Source organism: Maylandia zebra, linkage group LG3 (assembly GCF_041146795.1).
Source record: "Maylandia zebra isolate NMK-2024a linkage group LG3, Mzebra_GT3a, whole genome shotgun sequence".
In the NCBI taxonomy this organism is placed as follows: Eukaryota; Metazoa; Chordata; class Actinopteri; order Cichliformes; family Cichlidae; genus Maylandia; species Maylandia zebra.
In genome coordinates, this window is record NC_135169.1 from 37,194,257 (window position 1) to 37,216,071 (window position 21,815).

The following is a 21,815-nucleotide window of genomic DNA, read 5'->3' on the forward strand; positions in this document are numbered from 1 at the left end:
ATAACGTTACATGTACAGTGAAAAATGTGTTCATATGAAAATTAAGATAATCTCTTAATGATAGTTATTGAAAAACAGTCATATTCTCCAACGTGTGTGGGAAAGTTCAGAGACATAGGACTGTAAGTGACGACATCCAATAATAACAAAAGTGAATTTAAATGAAAAATAAGTAATAAAAAGCTAATTATCCACAGATTCAGGTCTTATTTTATCAGCAGTGTTTCAGTGTTTACATGCAAAAGTAAGGAAATTGTAAAGCGACATCAAGATAAAACACTCAGGTAAAGAACAAGCTCACAATACAAGTATAAATATTTCCATAATTTCAATATTTCTGCATATAAACGATCCAAACCATCATCAGCTTTTTCATTGGTAAAGTATATGATGAGAAGTCAGTTCAAAAACAAGAGACAACAACAAAATTATACAGTTTTACAATCATTGAGGAAAAAGCTATAAGCTACAACACGTAACAGAATACCGCTTTCATACGTGTAAAAAACTCCCTCGTCTTTATCTTTCTGAAAGCAGCAGCAGTATTTTAATATATAAATTCCGATCTTTGCATAATGAGCTCTCTGTGTTTGCTTTTATTTCAGTGTTTATTTGAACCCTTCGAGGAAAGAGGCCAAATTAGACAAAGGACCAAAAGACTAACCAGATGTAAGTTTGAAATCTGTAATTCATTGAATGTTTTGTGTTTGTTTATGTTTATATATATTTATATATTTTCAAAATCAATTTCTAAGATATGCAGCAGACTGGATTTAAAAGAAAAGCACCTTTAAACCGAAGAATCAGCCTTAATATAATATCAGTTATGTTAAGCAGAGACTCTTTCATGCATGCAGACTACCAGAGAAAACAGATCTGGCAGCTCCTGACCTCAACAATAAGACACCTCTGTATTAGTACAGCATGGAGTATTTTTACAACAGTGATAAAGCCTAATTCTATGTTTTGATGTATACATGAGTGATGTAAAACATTTCAACTCTGGCTGCCTGCTCGTGTCTGCATTTGGGTCCAGCTGAACTTCCAATCTGTACACCCAGATTATAATGATGATTATAACCAGACCATCTATGAAATGAAACATGATTTCATTATCTAATGAAATATTTATTTAATCCGGCAGATTAAAGATGCAGTGGAGTCTCTTTCTGCTGATTCTGATGGGTAAGTGGAAAATTCTGATTGAGTTTCCCTATAGAGATGATATTTCTCTACCTGGTGTGTGTTTTGTTGAATCCTACAAACTTACCGTGTTTTTTGTAATGTCTTGTCTTCTTACTTCTTCTGTCTTTTCTTTGTTTTTCCATTTGATTTTCATCTATTTTTTTATCTGCACACATTTGTCTTTCATTGACAAGGTCACTGAGCTCAGAGTCACACTTGTGTTGTAGACTGTTTATCTGTGAACCAGTGAGTTTGATTTGATAATGCAGCATTATTGCTAATATTTTACTGCTTTTAGGTCAGTGTTTCGTCTCCACCTGTTACCTGTATGAGTACCACTTTATTAGAGAAGACAAAACCTGGGAAGAAGCACAGAAATACTGCAGAGAGAATTATGCAGACCTGGCCAGCGTGTTTGACATGGCAGACATGGCGAGACTGCGTGAATCCAAAGAGTATGAAGGTAAAGCCTGGATTGGACTGTTCAGCAACCCAGGAAAAGAAAACAGGATGTGGCATTGGTCTCTGCCAGGGGTGAACTACACTGAACATGAAACCAGATGGGGAGCTTCTGAACCAGATGATCAAAATCAAAATGAGAACTGTGTGAAGACAAGAGGAAACTGGACACATGCCAGATGTGACCAAATGATGCCGTTCATCTGCTACGATGGTGAGAATATGTGGATAATAGTCTGATTTGATAATATAACTGAACTGAAAGAGAAATGGAGAGAAAGCATGTTTGAGGAATCATACAAATTATGTGTCTTTCTGTATTTCTTCAAAATGTTTGTGGTGATGGAAATTTTGTTTTGTTTTGATGTTTTTCCTTAACAGAAAAGAAGAGAGACGGTAAATCGATTCATTTGATTGAGGAGAAGATAACCTGGACAAAGGCTCAGAACTACTGCAGAGATCACTACACTGACCTGGCCAGTGGACTCGATCAGGTGGATGGGCAAGAATTTAAGATCCTGAAAAAGTCTCAGGATTTGTGGATCGGCCTGTTCAGAGACACCTGGAGGTGGTCAGATGGAAGTAATTTCTCTTTCAGGCACTGGGATATGGAGTCATTTAATGATGGACAAAACAAAAAGAAATGTGCTTCGACTCTGTTAAACAGATCAAGAAAATGGAGCTCTGATGAATGCAACAAAAAAAAGTATTTCTTCTGTTATGGTGGTGAGTTTCTACTAAGATTAATCTGATTTATTTTCCCTGTAATAGGAGCATCATTAGAAGATCCAAGGAATTGTCTGTAGAGCTCTGAGACAGGCTTGTGTTGAGAGGCACAGAAACATTTCTGCAGCACTGAAGGTCCCAATAAGCTCAGAGATCTGTAAATGGAAGAAGTTTGAAACCACCAGGACTTTCCTAGAGCTGCCACCTCGCCAGTTAGAGAGTTTGAGGTAGAAAAGCCTTAGTCAAGGAGTGATGGTCACTCTGACAGAGCTCCAGCATTGCTCTGTGGAGCGAGAATCTTCCAGAAGAAAAATCATTTCTGAAGCCCTCCAACAATCAGGCCTGTTTAGTAGAGTGAGCTAGTGATGGTAAATTTGATTCTTTTTGAATAAGCTGCTCCAGAGTGCACCGGACATTAGATCCACATTAGGTTCATTTTATACAGGACAAGCCCCCAAGCACACGGCCAAGATAAAAACAAGTGGCTGCAGAACCACTGTGAAGGTCCTCAAGTGACCAGCAAGAGCCAAAGTTTGAACCTGATTCTCTGGAGAAATCTGAAAATGGCTGTGCACCATCCAACCTGATGGAGCTTCAGAGGTTGTGCAATGAATGGGAGAAACTGCCCTAAAATAGATATGCCAAGCTTGTAGCATCATACTCAGGAAGGCTTGAAGCTTCAAGTGTTGACAAAGATACTTCAACAAAGTGTAAATACTTACATACTGTACATGCCATATTTTTGCTTTTGATTTGCAGGAATTTCAACAATCTTTTCCCCACTTTTTCATTTTGGGGTATCATGTGCAGAACTTTGAAGTGAACAAGAAATTTAATCTATTTTGGAATAAGACTGTAACAGGACAAAATGTGGAACTGTGAATGCTTTCCAAATGCACTGTACACACTTACAATAATTAAGTATACAGCTAAAGGAAGTGAAAAACTACAATGTTTTATTGTGTACTGTCTGTATTCAAGGTAAAGTGGAACATAAGCTGCTGTTAACCAGACTTAACTGAAGTTTGATTGTTTCTGACAGATAAATTGATTCTGATCAATGAAAACAAGACCTGGGAGGAAGCCTTGGATTACTGCAGACTGCACCACACTGACCTGGTCTCCATCACTAACCCTCACCAACAGAGATGGGTGGAGAGGAGAGCCAAGAATGCCAGCAGTCCTTACATATGGGTGGGACTGCGCTACCCCTGCGTGCTGGATCTGTGGTTCTGGATCAGTGACAAAGCAGTCTGCTACGAGAACTGGGCTGATAATGGAAAGATTGAGGAGTGTGGTAGGTGTGCAGCTATGGAAAGAGGAGGACGGTATCAGTGGGTCAGTCAAAGAGAACATGAGAAATATAACTTTATTTGTTCTACAGAGTAAGTTTTAAACCTCTCTGACTCACTGCAGGTTAATTACTGCAGCAGAAATAATTTGCTTTTATGATTTTTATCAAGCACTGAATGTAGAAAGATGAAAAAACAATAATAATATTGCAGTGAGTCACCCCTGTGTCTTATATTAAGAACCAAAATATGGATTAGGGGAGAAGAGACTGTATCCAACATTACAAAAGCTATATGAAAAGGGTGATTACAGTTTTTGTTTTAGGGTCTCGTGTGTGTTATTTACACAGAAAATCACAGCATGTGGTGTTAGCATATTAGCAATGAAAGCCGAGAGGAGGAACTGACATCATGTCCAGTTTCAACCAAGACGATTAACATCTATGATAAATGTTTAACCTGCTGTTTAATTTAAGTTATATCCAAGTGTGTTTGTATGATGATTAAAAGTCGCTTTTTAGAGATAAGTGGTCCTCATAGCCATGTTATAATCATTTGTTTAAAGTAAACCTCAGTCTTAACCATCTGCAGCAGTAATATTGATCCATATAACACTGATGACACTTTTACTTTTAAGGATTTTATGTATACCTTGCCAATAATAAAGTTTTATGTGTATTCAGCTGTTTTCATTGTATTTTATTGCTTCGATTGCTAAAGGAATGGCTGTTAAAATAAATCCTCCAACATGTGTCATTGTCAGCTATTAGTAAATATTTAACTACACATGTAATACAGTTTTATTATTCTTTAACCCTGGAAGGAGTTAGTCAGTACACTGTGTTTTCATGCGTTCCAGTTTGTCTCGTTAAAGAGTGCAGGAAGAGTTTTTTCCTTGCTGAAAAGTTGCGTCACACCCCTGAAGTAAAACATAATGTTCATATAAGTTGGGTGAAGAACAAAGGAATGTTTCTGAAAGAGATAATATCATTCAGTTTAAATAATAGCTAAATAACTTCTATAACCTCTTTGCTACATTCAGCGCTTCAGAGCAATGTTTTTAATGCTTTTACTTGTCATGGGAGGAAAAGCAGAGCCAGACTGATGCATTCAAACAAGAAAAGATTGCTCAGGAATAACACTGCTGCCGAAAACAGGATTTTAAGGTCTTTACTGGCAGAGCTGGAGCTGTGCGTGAGCAAAATAAGAAACCCACCTGAAGCCTTTTCTGAGCCCTGATAAGTTTTTCACTTGGCTTTGACTCCCTCTGCTGTCTGCACATCTCAACACTCACAGGGCTCTTACTGTTTGTTTGTTTTAACCGCAAACAGAAAGAGACTTTTTTTTTAAAATAAAATGACTGACAAAGTGCTGATAGCGGTGGAGTTACATTAAATAAGAGAAACAACAAACTTTATGACACCCTTGATGCTAAAAAAAACCACTGTAGGACACTGTTAGATAACCTCCTCCCTTTAGATGAAACCATAATTTCAAAAAATCAGGTTGTCTTTGTCTAATATTAACATTTGGTTGATGATCTGAAACATGTAACAAATATGCACAAAACTAAGAAATCAGGAAAGGAGAAAACACTTTTTACAGCACTGTATTTCCTTCAGCAACAGTCTGAGAGAGCAGCATGCACAGCATACAGCTCCTGTGCTTATGTGAGCACATGGTTTAAAATCCAATTCACTTCACAACATGTCGTAACAAGTTACACTGTATCTTTTCCCTTTCATATACTGCACCTTGATCCTCAGGATGTTTACCTGAGGCATTACAAATGGGCAGTCTGTATTTCTGCCATTTTTTAGATATTTTAGTCTGTTTTTCTGAATATAAAGCAAAAACACTAAAAATACGTTCTCTTTTATCCTTTCACTCTCTCATATTCCCACCTTCATTACATTTATTGTCAGTTTATTATGAACCTCTAATGGTTTTTATCCTTAATTCATTCATTTAATGAAAAAAATTACCACTCGTATGTCAGCTGACAGAGATGTTTAAGGCATAGCTCCCCTAGATAGGTTACAACCTGCTTAACAAGTACTATTAAAGAACAGGAGGAACTAATAAGAAAATGCTTGTGATCACTTTTCAAAAAATATACATATGTGAGGTCATTTTGCAGACGACTGGAGTTCGTGGGAAGTTTTCTGAGCGTATGGCTCATTTGCTCACATGTTTATCTTGTAATCATTTCAGAGAAATTTGCATTCAAAATGTAAATATGATCCACACTGGGAGGATTTATAACGTTACATGTACAGTGAAAAATGTGTTCATATGAAAATTAAGATAATCTCTTAATGATAGTTATTGAAAAACAGTCATATTCTCCAACGTGTGTGGGAAAGTTCAGAGACATAGGACTGTAAGTGACGACATCCAATAATAACAAAAGTGAATTTAAATGAAAAATAAGTAATAAAAAGCTAATTATCCACAGATTCAGGTCTTATTTTATCAGCAGTGTTTCAGTGTTTACATGCAAAAGTAAGGAAATTGTAAAGCGACATCAAGATAAAACACTCAGGTAAAGAACAAGCTCACAATACAAGTATAAATATTTCCATAATTTCAATATTTCTGCATATAAACGATCCAAACCATCATCAGCTTTTTCATTGGTAAAGTATATGATGAGAAGTCAGTTCAAAAACAAGAGACAACAACAAAATTATACAGTTTTACAATCATTGAGGAAAAAGCTATAAGCTACAACACGTAACAGAATACCGCTTTCATACGTGTAAAAAACTCCCTCGTCTTTATCTTTCTGAAAGCAGCAGCAGTATTTTAATATATAAATTCCGATCTTTGCATAATGAGCTCTCTGTGTTTGCTTTTATTTCAGTGTTTATTTGAACCCTTCGAGGAAAGAGGCCAAATTAGACAAAGGACCAAAAGACTAACCAGATGTAAGTTTGAAATCTGTAATTCATTGAATGTTTTGTGTTTGTTTATGTTTATATATATTTATATATTTTCAAAATCAATTTCTAAGATATGCAGCAGACTGGATTTAAAAGAAAAGCACCTTTAAACCGAAGAATCAGCCTTAATATAATATCAGTTATGTTAAGCAGAGACTCTTTCATGCATGCAGACTACCAGAGAAAACAGATCTGGCAGCTCCTGACCTCAACAATAAGACACCTCTGTATTAGTACAGCATGGAGTATTTTTACAACAGTGATAAAGCCTAATTCTATGTTTTGATGTATACATGAGTGATGTAAAACATTTCAACTCTGGCTGCCTGCTCGTGTCTGCATTTGGGTCCAGCTGAACTTCCAATCTGTACACCCAGATTATAATGATGATTATAACCAGACCATCTATGAAATGAAACATGATTTCATTATCTAATGAAATATTTATTTAATCCGGCAGATTAAAGATGCAGTGGAGTCTCTTTCTGCTGATTCTGATGGGTAAGTGGAAAATTCTGATTGAGTTTCCCTATAGAGATGATATTTCTCTACCTGGTGTGTGTTTTGTTGAATCCTACAAACTTACCGTGTTTTTTGTAATGTCTTGTCTTCTTACTTCTTCTGTCTTTTCTTTGTTTTTCCATTTGATTTTCATCTATTTTTTTATCTGCACACATTTGTCTTTCATTGACAAGGTCACTGAGCTCAGAGTCACACTTGTGTTGTAGACTGTTTATCTGTGAACCAGTGAGTTTGATTTGATAATGCAGCATTATTGCTAATATTTTACTGCTTTTAGGTCAGTGTTTCGTCTCCACCTGTTACCTGTATGAGTACCACTTTATTAGAGAAGACAAAACCTGGGAAGAAGCACAGAAATACTGCAGAGAGAATTATGCAGACCTGGCCAGCGTGTTTGACATGGCAGACATGGCGAGACTGCGTGAATCCAAAGAGTATGAAGGTAAAGCCTGGATTGGACTGTTCAGCAACCCAGGAAAAGAAAACAGGATGTGGCATTGGTCTCTGCCAGGGGTGAACTACACTGAACATGAAACCAGATGGGGAGCTTCTGAACCAGATGATCAAAATCAAAATGAGAACTGTGTGAAGACAAGAGGAAACTGGACACATGCCAGATGTGACCAAATGATGCCGTTCATCTGCTACGATGGTGAGAATATGTGGATAATAGTCTGATTTGATAATATAACTGAACTGAAAGAGAAATGGAGAGAAAGCATGTTTGAGGAATCATACAAATTATGTGTCTTTCTGTATTTCTTCAAAATGTTTGTGGTGATGGAAATTTTGTTTTGTTTTGATGTTTTTCCTTAACAGAAAAGAAGAGAGACGGTAAATCGATTCATTTGATTGAGGAGAAGATAACCTGGACAAAGGCTCAGAACTACTGCAGAGATCACTACACTGACCTGGCCAGTGGACTCGATCAGGTGGATGGGCAAGAATTTAAGATCCTGAAAAAGTCTCAGGATTTGTGGATCGGCCTGTTCAGAGACACCTGGAGGTGGTCAGATGGAAGTAATTTCTCTTTCAGGCACTGGGATATGGAGTCATTTAATGATGGACAAAACAAAAAGAAATGTGCTTCGACTCTGTTAAACAGATCAAGAAAATGGAGCTCTGATGAATGCAACAAAAAAAAGTATTTCTTCTGTTATGGTGGTGAGTTTCTACTAAGATTAATCTGATTTATTTTCCCTGTAATAGGAGCATCATTAGAAGATCCAAGGAATTGTCTGTAGAGCTCTGAGACAGGCTTGTGTTGAGAGGCACAGAAACATTTCTGCAGCACTGAAGGTCCCAATAAGCTCAGAGATCTGTAAATGGAAGAAGTTTGAAACCACCAGGACTTTCCTAGAGCTGCCACCTCGCCAGTTAGAGAGTTTGAGGTAGAAAAGCCTTAGTCAAGGAGTGATGGTCACTCTGACAGAGCTCCAGCATTGCTCTGTGGAGCGAGAATCTTCCAGAAGAAAAATCATTTCTGAAGCCCTCCAACAATCAGGCCTGTTTAGTAGAGTGAGCTAGTGATGGTAAATTTGATTCTTTTTGAATAAGCTGCTCCAGAGTGCACCGGACATTAGATCCACATTAGGTTCATTTTATACAGGACAAGCCCCCAAGCACACGGCCAAGATAAAAACAAGTGGCTGCAGAACCACTGTGAAGGTCCTCAAGTGACCAGCAAGAGCCAAAGTTTGAACCTGATTCTCTGGAGAAATCTGAAAATGGCTGTGCACCATCCAACCTGATGGAGCTTCAGAGGTTGTGCAATGAATGGGAGAAACTGCCCTAAAATAGATATGCCAAGCTTGTAGCATCATACTCAGGAAGGCTTGAAGCTTCAAGTGTTGACAAAGATACTTCAACAAAGTGTAAATACTTACATACTGTACATGCCATATTTTTGCTTTTGATTTGCAGGAATTTCAACAATCTTTTCCCCACTTTTTCATTTTGGGGTATCATGTGCAGAACTTTGAAGTGAACAAGAAATTTAATCTATTTTGGAATAAGACTGTAACAGGACAAAATGTGGAACTGTGAATGCTTTCCAAATGCACTGTACACACTTACAATAATTAAGTATACAGCTAAAGGAAGTGAAAAACTACAATGTTTTATTGTGTACTGTCTGTATTCAAGGTAAAGTGGAACATAAGCTGCTGTTAACCAGACTTAACTGAAGTTTGATTGTTTCTGACAGATAAATTGATTCTGATCAATGAAAACAAGACCTGGGAGGAAGCCTTGGATTACTGCAGACTGCACCACACTGACCTGGTCTCCATCACTAACCCTCACCAACAGAGATGGGTGGAGAGGAGAGCCAAGAATGCCAGCAGTCCTTACATATGGGTGGGACTGCGCTACCCCTGCGTGCTGGATCTGTGGTTCTGGATCAGTGACAAAGCAGTCTGCTACGAGAACTGGGCTGATAATGGAAAGATTGAGGAGTGTGGTAGGTGTGCAGCTATGGAAAGAGGAGGACGGTATCAGTGGGTCAGTCAAAGAGAACATGAGAAATATAACTTTATTTGTTCTACAGAGTAAGTTTTAAACCTCTCTGACTCACTGCAGGTTAATTACTGCAGCAGAAATAATTTGCTTTTATGATTTTTATCAAGCACTGAATGTAGAAAGATGAAAAAACAATAATAATATTGCAGTGAGTCACCCCTGTGTCTTATATTAAGAACCAAAATATGGATTAGGGGAGAAGAGACTGTATCCAACATTACAAAAGCTATATGAAAAGAGTGATTACAGTTTTTGTTTTAGGGTCTCGTGTGCGTTATTTACACAGAAAATCACAGCATGTGGTGTTAGCATATTAGCAATGAAAGCAGAGAGGAGGAACTGACATCATGTCCAGTTTCAACCAAGACGATTAACATCTATGATAAATGTTTAACCTGCTGTTTAATTTAAGTTATATCCAAGTGTGTTTGTATGATGATTAAAAGTCGCTTTTTAGAGATAAGTGGTCCTCATAGCCATGTTATAATCATTTGTTTAAAGTAAACCTCAGTCTTAACCATCTGCAGCAGTAATATTGATCCATATAACACTGATGACACTTTTACTTTTAAGGATTTTATGTATACCTTGCCAATAATAAAGTTTTATGTGTATTCAGCTGTTTTCGTTGTATTTTATTGCTTCGATTGCTAAAGGAATGGCTGTTAAAATAAATCCTCCAACATGTGTCATTGTCAGCTATTAGTAAATATTTAACTACACATGTAATACAGTTTTATTATTCTTTAACCCTGGAAGGAGTTAGTCAGTACACTGTGTTTTCATGCGTTCCAGTTTGTCTCGTTAAAGAGTGCAGGAAGAGTTTTTTCCTTGCTGAAAAGTTGCGTCACACCCCTGAAGTAAAACATAATGTTCATATAAGTTGGGTGAAGAACAAAGGAATGTTTCTGAAAGAGATAATATCATTCAGTTTAAATAATAGCTAAATAACTTCTATAACCTCTTTGCTACATTCAGCGCTTCAGAGCAATGTTTTTAATGCTTTTACTTGTCATGGGAGGAAAAGCAGAGCCAGACTGATGCATTCAAACAAGAAAAGATTGCTCAGGAATAACACTGCTGCCGAAAACAGGATTTTAAGGTCTTTACTGGCAGAGCTGGAGCTGTGCGTGAGCAAAATAAGAAACCCACCTGAAGCCTTTTCTGAGCCCTGATAAGTTTTTCACTTGGCTTTGACTCCCTCTGCTGTCTGCACATCTCAACACTCACAGGGCTCTTACTGTTTGTTTGTTTTAACCGCAAACAGAAAGAGACTTTTTTTAAAAAATAAAATGACTGACAAAGTGCTGATAGCGGTGGAGTTACATTAAATAAGAGAAACAACAAACTTTATGACACCCTTGATGCTAAAAAAACACTGTAGGACACTGTTAGATAACCTCCTCCCTTTAGATGAAACCATAATTTCAAAAAATCAGGTTGTCTTTGTCTAATATTAACATTTGGTTGATGATCTGAAACATGTAACAAATATGCACAAAACTAAGAAATCAGGAAAGGAGAAAACACTTTTTACAGCACTGTATTTCCTTCAGCAACAGTCTGAGGGAGCAGCATGCACAGCATACAGCTCCTGTGCTTATGTGAGCACATGGTTTAAAATCCAATTCACTTCACAACATGTCGTAACAAGTTACACTGTATCTTTTCCCTTTCATATACTGCACCTTGATCCTCAGGATGTTTACCTGAGGCATTACAAATGGGCAGTCTGTATTTCTGCCATTTTTTAGATATTTTAGTCTGTTTTTCTGAATATAAAGCAAAAACACTAAAAATACGTTCTCTTTTATCCTTTCACTCTCTCATATTCCCACCTTCATTACATTTATTGTCAGTTTATTATGAACCTCTAATGGTTTTTATCCTTAATTCATTCATTTAATGAAAAAAATTACCACTCGTATGTCAGCTGACAGAGATGTTTAAGGCATAGCTCCCCTAGATAGGTTACAACCTGCTTAACAAGTACTATTAAAGAACAGGAGGAACTAATAAGAAAATGCTTGTGATCACTTTTCAAAAAATATACATATGTGAGGTCATTTTGCAGACGACTGGAGTTCGTGGGAAGTTTTCTGAGCGTATGGCTCATTTGCTCACATGTTTATCTTGTAATCATTTCAGAGAAATTTGCATTCAAAATGTAAATATGATCCACACTGGGAGGATTTATAACGTTACATGTACAGTGAAAAATGTGTTCATATGAAAATTAAGATAATCTCTTAATGATAGTTATTGAAAAACAGTCATATTCTCCAACGTGTGTGGGAAAGTTCAGAGACATAGGACTGTAAGTGACGACATCCAATAATAACAAAAGTGAATTTAAATGAAAAATAAGTAATAAAAAGCTAATTATCCACAGATTCAGGTCTTATTTTATCAGCAGTGTTTCAGTGTTTACATGCAAAAGTAAGGAAATTGTAAAGCGACATCAAGATAAAACACTCAGGTAAAGAACAAGCTCACAATACAAGTATAAATATTTCCATAATTTCAATATTTCTGCATATAAACGATCCAAACCATCATCAGCTTTTTCATTGGTAAAGTATATGATGAGAAGTCAGTTCAAAAACAAGAGACAACAACAAAATTATACAGTTTTACAATCATTGAGGAAAAAGCTATAAGCTACAACACGTAACAGAATACCGCTTTCATACGTGTAAAAAACTCCCTCGTCTTTATCTTTCTGAAAGCAGCAGCAGTATTTTAATATATAAATTCCGATCTTTGCATAATGAGCTCTCTGTGTTTGCTTTTATTTCAGTGTTTATTTGAACCCTTCGAGGAAAGAGGCCAAATTAGACAAAGGACCAAAAGACTAACCAGATGTAAGTTTGAAATCTGTAATTCATTGAATGTTTTGTGTTTGTTTATGTTTATATATATTTATATATTTTCAAAATCAATTTCTAAGATATGCAGCAGACTGGATTTAAAAGAAAAGCACCTTTAAACCGAAGAATCAGCCTTAATATAATATCAGTTATGTTAAGCAGAGACTCTTTCATGCATGCAGACTACCAGAGAAAACAGATCTGGCAGCTCCTGACCTCAACAATAAGACACCTCTGTATTAGTACAGCATGGAGTATTTTTACAACAGTGATAAAGCCTAATTCTATGTTTTGATGTATACATGAGTGATGTAAAACATTTCAACTCTGGCTGCCTGCTCGTGTCTGCATTTGGGTCCAGCTGAACTTCCAATCTGTACACCCAGATTATAATGATGATTATAACCAGACCATCTATGAAATGAAACATGATTTCATTATCTAATGAAATATTTATTTAATCCGGCAGATTAAAGATGCAGTGGAGTCTCTTTCTGCTGATTCTGATGGGTAAGTGGAAAATTCTGATTGAGTTTCCCTATAGAGATGATATTTCTCTACCTGGTGTGTGTTTTGTTGAATCCTACAAACTTACCGTGTTTTTTGTAATGTCTTGTCTTCTTACTTCTTCTGTCTTTTCTTTGTTTTTCCATTTGATTTTCATCTATTTGTTTTATCTGCACACATTTGTCTTTCATTGACAAGGTCACTGAGCTCAGAGTCACACTTGTGTTGTAGACTGTTTATCTGTGAACCAGTGAGTTTGATTTGATAATGCAGCATTATTGCTAATATTTTACTGCTTTTAGGTCAGTGTTTCGTCTCCACCTGTTACCTGTATGAGTACCACTTTATTAGAGAAGACAAAACCTGGGAAGAAGCACAGAAATACTGCAGAGAGAATTATGCAGACCTGGCCAGCGTGTTTGACATGGCAGACATGGCGAGACTGCGTGAATCCAAAGAGTATGAAGGTAAAGCCTGGATTGGACTGTTCAGCAACCCAGGAAAAGAAAACAGGATGTGGCATTGGTCTCTGCCAGGGGTGAACTACACTGAACATGAAACCAGATGGGGAGCTTCTGAACCAGATGATCAAAATCAAAATGAGAACTGTGTGAAGACAAGAGGAAACTGGACACATGCCAGATGTGACCAAATGATGCCGTTCATCTGCTACGATGGTGAGAATATGTGGATAATAGTCTGATTTGATAATATAACTGAACTGAAAGAGAAATGGAGAGAAAGCATGTTTGAGGAATCATACAAATTATGTGTCTTTCTGTATTTCTTCAAAATGTTTGTGGTGATGGAAATTTTGTTTTGTTTTGATGTTTTTCCTTAACAGAAAAGAAGAGAGACGGTAAATCGATTCATTTGATTGAGGAGAAGATAACCTGGACAAAGGCTCAGAACTACTGCAGAGATCACTACACTGACCTGGCCAGTGGACTCGATCAGGTGGATGGGCAAGAATTTAAGATCCTGAAAAAGTCTCAGGATTTGTGGATCGGCCTGTTCAGAGACACCTGGAGGTGGTCAGATGGAAGTAATTTCTCTTTCAGGCACTGGGATATGGAGTCATTTAATGATGGACAAAACAAAAAGAAATGTGCTTCGACTCTGTTAAACAGATCAAGAAAATGGAGCTCTGATGAATGCAACAAAAAAAAGTATTTCTTCTGTTATGGTGGTGAGTTTCTACTAAGATTAATCTGATTTATTTTCCCTGTAATAGGAGCATCATTAGAAGATCCAAGGAATTGTCTGTAGAGCTCTGAGACAGGCTTGTGTTGAGAGGCACAGAAACATTTCTGCAGCACTGAAGGTCCCAATAAGCTCAGAGATCTGTAAATGGAAGAAGTTTGAAACCACCAGGACTTTCCTAGAGCTGCCACCTCGCCAGTTAGAGAGTTTGAGGTAGAAAAGCCTTAGTCAAGGAGTGATGGTCACTCTGACAGAGCTCCAGCATTGCTCTGTGGAGCGAGAATCTTCCAGAAGAAAAATCATTTCTGAAGCCCTCCAACAATCAGGCCTGTTTAGTAGAGTGAGCTAGTGATGGTAAATTTGATTCTTTTTGAATAAGCTGCTCCAGAGTGCACCGGACATTAGATCCACATTAGGTTCATTTTATACAGGACAAGCCCCCAAGCACACGGCCAAGATAAAAACAAGTGGCTGCAGAACCACTGTGAAGGTCCTCAAGTGACCAGCAAGAGCCAAAGTTTGAACCTGATTCTCTGGAGAAATCTGAAAATGGCTGTGCACCATCCAACCTGATGGAGCTTCAGAGGTTGTGCAATGAATGGGAGAAACTGCCCTAAAATAGATATGCCAAGCTTGTAGCATCATACTCAGGAAGGCTTGAAGCTTCAAGTGTTGACAAAGATACTTCAACAAAGTGTAAATACTTACATACTGTACATGCCATATTTTTGCTTTTGATTTGCAGGAATTTCAACAATCTTTTCCCCACTTTTTCATTTTGGGGTATCATGTGCAGAACTTTGAAGTGAACAAGAAATTTAATCTATTTTGGAATAAGACTGTAACAGGACAAAATGTGGAACTGTGAATGCTTTCCAAATGCACTGTACACACTTACAATAATTAAGTATACAGCTAAAGGAAGTGAAAAACTACAATGTTTTATTGTGTACTGTCTGTATTCAAGGTAAAGTGGAACATAAGCTGCTGTTAACCAGACTTAACTGAAGTTTGATTGTTTCTGACAGATAAATTGATTCTGATCAATGAAAACAAGACCTGGGAGGAAGCCTTGGATTACTGCAGACTGTACCACACTGACCTGGTCTCCATCACTAACCCTCACCAACAGAGATGGGTGGAGAGGAGAGCCAAGAATGCCAGCAGTCCCTACATATGGGTGGGACTGCGCTACACCTGCGTGATGGATCTGTGGTTCTGGATCAGTGACAAACTAGTCTGCTACGAGAACTGGGCTGATAATGGAAAGATTGAGGAGTGTGGTAGGTGTGCAGCTATGGAAAGAGGAGGACGGTATCAGTGGGTCAGTCAAAGAGAACATGAGAAATATAACTTTATTTGTTCTACAGAGTAAGTTTTAAACCTCTCTGACTCACTGCAGGTTAATTACTGCAGCAGAAATAATTTGCTTTTATGATTTTTATCAAGCACTGAATGTAGAAAGATGAAAAAACAATAATAATATTGCAGTGAGTCACCCCTGTGTCTTATATTAAGAACCAAAATATGGATTAGGGGAGAAGAGACTGTATCCAACATTACAAAAGCTATATGAAAAGAGTGATTACAGTTTTTGTTTTAGGGTCTCGTGTGCGTTATTTACACAGAAAATCACAGCATGTGGTGTTAGCATATTAGCAATGAAAGCAGAGAGGAGGAACTGACATCATGTCCAGTTTCAACCAAGACGATTAACATCTATGATAAATGTTTAACCTGCTGTTTAATTTAAGTTATATCCAAGTGTGTTTGTATGATGATTAAAAGTCGCTTTTTAGAGATAAGTGGTCCTCATAGCCATGTTATAATCATTTGTTTAAAGTAAACCTCAGTCTTAACCATCTGCAGCAGTAATATTGATCCATATAACACTGATGACACTTTTACTTTTAAGGATTTTATGTATACCTTGCCAATAATAAAGTTTTATGTGTATTCAGCTGTTTTCGTTGTATTTTATTGCTTCGATTGCTAAAGGAATGGCTGTTAAAATAAATCCTCCAACATGTGTCATTGTCAGCTATTAGTAAATATTTAACTACACATGTAATACAGTTTTATTATTCTTTAACCCTGGAAGGAGTTAGTCAGTACACTGTGTTTTCATGCGTTCCAGTTTGTCTCGTTAAAGAGTGCAGGAAGAGTTTTTTCCTTGCTGAAAAGTTGCGTCACACCCCTGAAGTAAAACATAATGTTCATATAAGTTGGGTGAAGAACAAAGGAATGTTTCTGAAAGAGATAATATCATTCAGTTTAAATAATAGCTAAATAACTTCTATAACCTCTTTGCTACATTCAGCGCTTCAGAGCAATGTTTTTAATGCTTTTACTTGTCATGGGAGGAAAAGCAGAGCCAGACTGATGCATTCAAACAAGAAAAGATTGCTCAGGAATAACACTGCTGCCGAAAACAGGATTTTAAGGTCTTTACTGGCAGAGCTGGAGCTGTGCGTGAGCAAAATAAGAAACCCACCTGAAGCCTTTTCTGAGCCCTGATAAGTTTTTCACTTGGCTTTGACTCCCTCTGCTGTCTGCACATCTCAACACTCACAGGGCTCTTACTGTTTGTTTGTTTTAACCGCAAACAAAAAGAGACTTTTTTTAAAAATAAAATGACTGACAAAGTGCTGATAGCGGTGGAGTTACATTAAATAAGAGAAACAACAAACTTTATGACACCCTTGATGCTAAAAAAAACACTGTAGGACACTGTTAGATAACCTCCTCCCTTTAGATGAAACCATAATTTCAAAAAATCAGGTTGTCTTTGTCTAATATTAACATTTGGTTGATGATCTGAAACATGTAACAAATATGCACAAAACTAAGAAATCAGGAAAGGAGAAAACACTTTTTACAGCACTGTATTTCCTTCAGCAACAGTCTGAGAGAGCAGCATGCACAGCATACAGCTCCTGTGCTTATGTGAGCACATGGTTTAAAATCCAATTCACTTCACAACATGTCGTAACAAGTTACACTGTATCTTTTCCCTTTCATATACTGCACCTTGATCCTCAGGATGTTTACCTGAGGCATTACAAATGGGCAGTCTGTATTTCTGCCATTTTTTAGATATTTTAGTCTGTTTTTCTGAATATAAAGCAAAAACACTAAAAATACGTTCTCTTTTATCCTTTCACTCTCTCATATTCCCACCTTCATTACATTTATTGTCAGTTTATTATGAACCTCTAATGGTTTTTATCCTTAATTCATTCATTTAATGAAAAAAATTACCACTCGTATGTCAGCTGACAGAGATGTTTAAGGCATAGCTCCCCTAGATAGGTTACAACCTGCTTAACAAGTACTATTAAAGAACAGGAGGAACTAATAAGAAAATGCTTGTGATCACTTTTCAAAAAATATACATATGTGAGGTCATTTTGCAGACGACTGGAGTTCGTGGGAAGTTTTCTGAGCGTATGGCTCATTTGCTCACATGTTTATCTTGTAATCATTTCAGAGAAATTTGCATTCAAAATGTAAATATGATCCACACTGGGAGGATTTATAACGTTACATGTACAGTGAAAAATGTGTTCATATGAAAATTAAGATAATCTCTTAATGATAGTTATTGAAAAACAGTCATATTCTCCAACGTGTGTGGGAAAGTTCAGAGACATAGGACTGTAAGTGACGACATCCAATAATAACAAAAGTGAATTTAAATGAAAAATAAGTAATAAAAAGCTAATTATCCACAGATTCAGGTCTTATTTTATCAGCAGTGTTTCAGTGTTTACATGCAAAAGTAAGGAAATTGTAAAGCGACATCAAGATAAAACACTCAGGTAAAGAACAAGCTCACAATACAAGTATAAATATTTCCATAATTTCAATATTTCTGCATATAAACGATCCAAACCATCATCAGCTTTTTCATTGGTAAAGTATATGATGAGAAGTCAGTTCAAAAACAAGAGACAACAACAAAATTATACAGTTTTACAATCATTGAGGAAAAAGCTATAAGCTACAACACGTAACAGAATACCGCTTTCATACGTGTAAAAAACTCCCTCGTCTTTATCTTTCTGAAAGCAGCAGCAGTATTTTAATATATAAATTCCGATCTTTGCATAATGAGCTCTCTGTGTTTGCTTTTATTTCAGTGTTTATTTGAACCCTTCGAGGAAAGAGGCCAAATTAGACAAAGGACCAAAAGACTAACCAGATGTAAGTTTGAAATCTGTAATTCATTGAATGTTTTGTGTTTGTTTATGTTTATATATATTTATATATTTTCAAAATCAATTTCTAAGATATGCAGCAGACTGGATTTAAAAGAAAAGCACCTTTAAACCGAAGAATCAGCCTTAATATAATATCAGTTATGTTAAGCAGAGACTCTTTCATGCATGCAGACTACCAGAGAAAACAGATCTGGCAGCTCCTGACCTCAACAATAAGACACCTCTGTATTAGTACAGCATGGAGTATTTTTACAACAGTGATAAAGCCTAATTCTATGTTTTGATGTATACATGAGTGATGTAAAACATTTCAACTCTGGCTGCCTGCTCGTGTCTGCATTTGGGTCCAGCTGAACTTCCAATCTGTACACCCAGATTATAATGATGATTATAACCAGACCATCTATGAAATGAAACATGATTTCATTATCTAATGAAATATTTATTTAATCCGGCAGATTAAAGATGCAGTGGAGTCTCTTTCTGCTGATTCTGATGGGTAAGTGGAAAATTCTGATTGAGTTTCCCTATAGAGATGATATTTCTCTACCTGGTGTGTGTTTTGTTGAATCCTACAAACTTACCGTGTTTTTTGTAATGTCTTGTCTTCTTACTTCTTCTGTCTTTTCTTTGTTTTTCCATTTGATTTTCATCTATTTGTTTTATCTGCACACATTTGTCTTTCATTGACAAGGTCACTGAGCTCAGAGTCACACTTGTGTTGTAGACTGTTTATCTGTGAACCAGTGAGTTTGATTTGATAATGCAGCATTATTGCTAATATTTTACTGCTTTTAGGTCAGTGTTTCGTCTCCACCTGTTACCTGTATGAGTACCACTTTATTAGAGAAGACAAAACCTGGGAAGAAGCACAGAAATACTGCAGAGAGAATTATGCAGACCTGGCCAGCGTGTTTGACATGGCAGACATGGCGAGACTGCGTGAATCCAAAGAGTATGAAGGTAAAGCCTGGATTGGACTGTTCAGCAACCCAGGAAAAGAAAACAGGATGTGGCATTGGTCTCTGCCAGGGGTGAACTACACTGAACATGAAACCAGATGGGGAGCTTCTGAACCAGATGATCAAAATCAAAATGAGAACTGTGTGAAGACAAGAGGAAACTGGACACATGCCAGATGTGACCAAATGATGCCGTTCATCTGCTACGATGGTGAGAATATGTGGATAATAGTCTGATTTGATAATATAACTGAACTGAAAGAGAAATGGAGAGAAAGCATGTTTGAGGAATCATACAAATTATGTGTCTTTCTGTATTTCTTCAAAATGTTTGTGGTGATGGAAATTTTGTTTTGTTTTGATGTTTTTCCTTAACAGAAAAGAAGAGAGACGGTAAATCGATTCATTTGATTGAGGAGAAGATAACCTGGACAAAGGCTCAGAACTACTGCAGAGATCACTACACTGACCTGGCCAGTGGACTCGATCAGGTGGATGGGCAAGAATTTAAGATCCTGAAAAAGTCTCAGGATTTGTGGATCGGCCTGTTCAGAGACACCTGGAGGTGGTCAGATGGAAGTAATTTCTCTTTCAGGCACTGGGATATGGAGTCATTTAATGATGGACAAAACAAAAAGAAATGTGCTTCGACTCTGTTAAACAGATCAAGAAAATGGAGCTCTGATGAATGCAACAAAAAAAAGTATTTCTTCTGTTATGGTGGTGAGTTTCTACTAAGATTAATCTGATTTATTTTCCCTGTAATAGGAGCATCATTAGAAGATCCAAGGAATTGTCTGTAGAGCTCTGAGACAGGCTTGTGTTGAGAGGCACAGAAACATTTCTGCAGCACTGAAGGTCCCAATAAGCTCAGAGATCTGTAAATGGAAGAAGTTTGAAACCACCAGGACTTTCCTAGAGCTGCCACCTCGCCAGTTAGAGAGTTTGAGGTAGAAAAGCCTTAGTCAAGGAGTGATGGTCACTCTGACAGAGCTCCAGCATTGCTCTGTGGAGCGAGAATCTTCCAGAAGAAAAATCATTTCTGAAGCCCTCCAACAATCAGGCCTGTTTAGTAGAGTGAGCTAGTGATGGTAAATTTGATTCTTTTTGAATAAGCTGCTCCAGAGTGCACCGGACATTAGATCCACATTAGGTTCATTTTATACAGGACAAGCCCCCAAGCACACGGCCAAGATAAAAACAAGTGGCTGCAGAACCACTGTGAAGGTCCTCAAGTGACCAGCAAGAGCCAAAGTTTGAACCTGATTCTCTGGAGAAATCTGAAAATGGCTGTGCACCATCCAACCTGATGGAGCTTCAGAGGTTGTGCAATGAATGGGAGAAACTGCCCTAAAATAGATATGCCAAGCTTGTAGCATCATACTCAGGAAGGCTTGAAGCTTCAAGTGTTGACAAAGATACTTCAACAAAGTGTAAATACTTACATACTGTACATGCCATATTTTTGCTTTTGATTTGCAGGAATTTCAACAATCTTTTCCCCACTTTTTCATTTTGGGGTATCATGTGCAGAACTTTGAAGTGAACAAGAAATTTAATCTATTTTGGAATAAGACTGTAACAGGACAAAATGTGGAACTGTGAATGCTTTCCAAATGCACTGTACACACTTACAATAATTAAGTATACAGCTAAAGGAAGTGAAAAACTACAATGTTTTATTGTGTACTGTCTGTATTCAAGGTAAAGTGGAACATAAGCTGCTGTTAACCAGACTTAACTGAAGTTTGATTGTTTCTGACAGATAAATTGATTCTGATCAATGAAAACAAGACCTGGGAGGAAGCCTTGGATTACTGCAGACTGTACCACACTGACCTGGTCTCCATCACTAACCCTCACCAACAGAGATGGGTGGAGAGGAGAGCCAAGAATGCCAGCAGTCCCTACATATGGGTGGGACTGCGCTACACCTGCGTGATGGATCTGTGGTTCTGGATCAGTGACAAACTAGTCTGCTACGAGAACTGGGCTGATAATGGAAAGATTGAGGAGTGTGGTAGGTGTGCAGCTATGGAAAGAGGAGGACGGTATCAGTGGGTCAGTCAAAGAGAACATGAGAAATATAACTTTATTTGTTCTACAGAGTAAGTTTTAAACCTCTCTGACTCACTGCAGGTTAATTACTGCAGCAGAAATAATTTGCTTTTATGATTTTTATCAAGCACTTAAGAGATTAAAGATTAAAAATATCTATGTCATAAGTATGATTGAAAATGATGATTTAAAACTTACCATGTCATAAACATTTTTTTCTGGATGTGCTCTATTATTCTAGAGAGAATATAGTGTGTTCAAAAAAAAGCTCAGTCTTAACCATCTGCAGCAGTTAAATTGATCCTTATAACAGAAGAAATACTTTTACTTTTATCATTTTATC

General features: G+C 37.2%; 4 protein-coding genes across 4 annotated transcripts; all 4 read left to right on the forward strand.

Moving 5' to 3' along the window:
* The first annotated feature begins 622 nt into the window (after positions 1-622).
* LOC112431449 (C-type mannose receptor 2-like) lies at positions 623-4,311 on the forward strand. Its single transcript, XM_076882720.1, has 5 exons — positions 623-669; positions 1,145-1,185; positions 1,484-1,858; positions 2,026-2,370; positions 3,413-4,311. Exons 2-5 carry the CDS (start codon positions 1,152-1,154, stop codon positions 3,757-3,759), a joined length of 1,101 nt encoding a protein of 366 aa, XP_076738835.1. The 5' UTR covers positions 623-669; positions 1,145-1,151; the 3' UTR covers positions 3,760-4,311.
* A 2,234-nt stretch (positions 4,312-6,545) lies between these two features.
* On the forward strand, positions 6,546-10,229 carry LOC143417086 (C-type mannose receptor 2-like). Its single transcript, XM_076882721.1, has 5 exons — positions 6,546-6,592; positions 7,068-7,108; positions 7,407-7,781; positions 7,949-8,293; positions 9,336-10,229. The coding sequence occupies exons 2-5, from the start codon at positions 7,075-7,077 to the stop codon at positions 9,680-9,682; spliced, it is 1,101 nt and encodes a 366-aa protein (XP_076738836.1). The 5' UTR covers positions 6,546-6,592; positions 7,068-7,074; the 3' UTR covers positions 9,683-10,229.
* Positions 10,230-12,466: 2,237 nt separating this feature from the next.
* Positions 12,467-16,151, forward strand: LOC143417087 (C-type mannose receptor 2-like). The gene is made up of 5 exons (XM_076882722.1): positions 12,467-12,513; positions 12,989-13,029; positions 13,329-13,703; positions 13,871-14,215; positions 15,258-16,151. Exons 2-5 carry the CDS (start codon positions 12,996-12,998, stop codon positions 15,602-15,604), a joined length of 1,101 nt encoding a protein of 366 aa, XP_076738837.1. The 5' UTR covers positions 12,467-12,513; positions 12,989-12,995; the 3' UTR covers positions 15,605-16,151.
* Positions 16,152-18,388: 2,237 nt separating this feature from the next.
* Positions 18,389-21,782, forward strand: LOC112432187 (C-type mannose receptor 2-like). Its single transcript, XM_076882723.1, has 5 exons — positions 18,389-18,435; positions 18,911-18,951; positions 19,251-19,625; positions 19,793-20,137; positions 21,180-21,782. Exons 2-5 carry the CDS (start codon positions 18,918-18,920, stop codon positions 21,524-21,526), a joined length of 1,101 nt encoding a protein of 366 aa, XP_076738838.1. The 5' UTR covers positions 18,389-18,435; positions 18,911-18,917; the 3' UTR covers positions 21,527-21,782.
* The last annotated feature ends 33 nt before the right edge of the window (positions 21,783-21,815 follow it).

Coding starts and splice junctions, on each gene's coding strand:
- LOC143417086 (XM_076882721.1), top strand. CDS start 7,075: ATGCAGTGGAGTCTCTTTCTGCTGATTCTGATGG. Junction 7,109..7,406: donor CTTTCTGCTGATTCTGATGG/GTAAGTGGAAAA, acceptor TACTGCTTTTAG/GTCAGTGTTTCGTCTCCACC. Junction 8,294..9,335: donor GTATTTCTTCTGTTATGGTG/GTGAGTTTCTAC, acceptor TGTTTCTGACAG/ATAAATTGATTCTGATCAAT.
- LOC112431449 (XM_076882720.1), top strand. CDS start 1,152: ATGCAGTGGAGTCTCTTTCTGCTGATTCTGATGG. Junction 1,186..1,483: donor CTTTCTGCTGATTCTGATGG/GTAAGTGGAAAA, acceptor TACTGCTTTTAG/GTCAGTGTTTCGTCTCCACC. Junction 2,371..3,412: donor GTATTTCTTCTGTTATGGTG/GTGAGTTTCTAC, acceptor TGTTTCTGACAG/ATAAATTGATTCTGATCAAT.
- LOC143417087 (XM_076882722.1), top strand. CDS start 12,996: ATGCAGTGGAGTCTCTTTCTGCTGATTCTGATGG. Junction 13,704..13,870: donor GCCGTTCATCTGCTACGATG/GTGAGAATATGT, acceptor TTTCCTTAACAG/AAAAGAAGAGAGACGGTAAA. Junction 14,216..15,257: donor GTATTTCTTCTGTTATGGTG/GTGAGTTTCTAC, acceptor TGTTTCTGACAG/ATAAATTGATTCTGATCAAT.
- LOC112432187 (XM_076882723.1), top strand. CDS start 18,918: ATGCAGTGGAGTCTCTTTCTGCTGATTCTGATGG. Junction 18,952..19,250: donor CTTTCTGCTGATTCTGATGG/GTAAGTGGAAAA, acceptor TACTGCTTTTAG/GTCAGTGTTTCGTCTCCACC. Junction 20,138..21,179: donor GTATTTCTTCTGTTATGGTG/GTGAGTTTCTAC, acceptor TGTTTCTGACAG/ATAAATTGATTCTGATCAAT.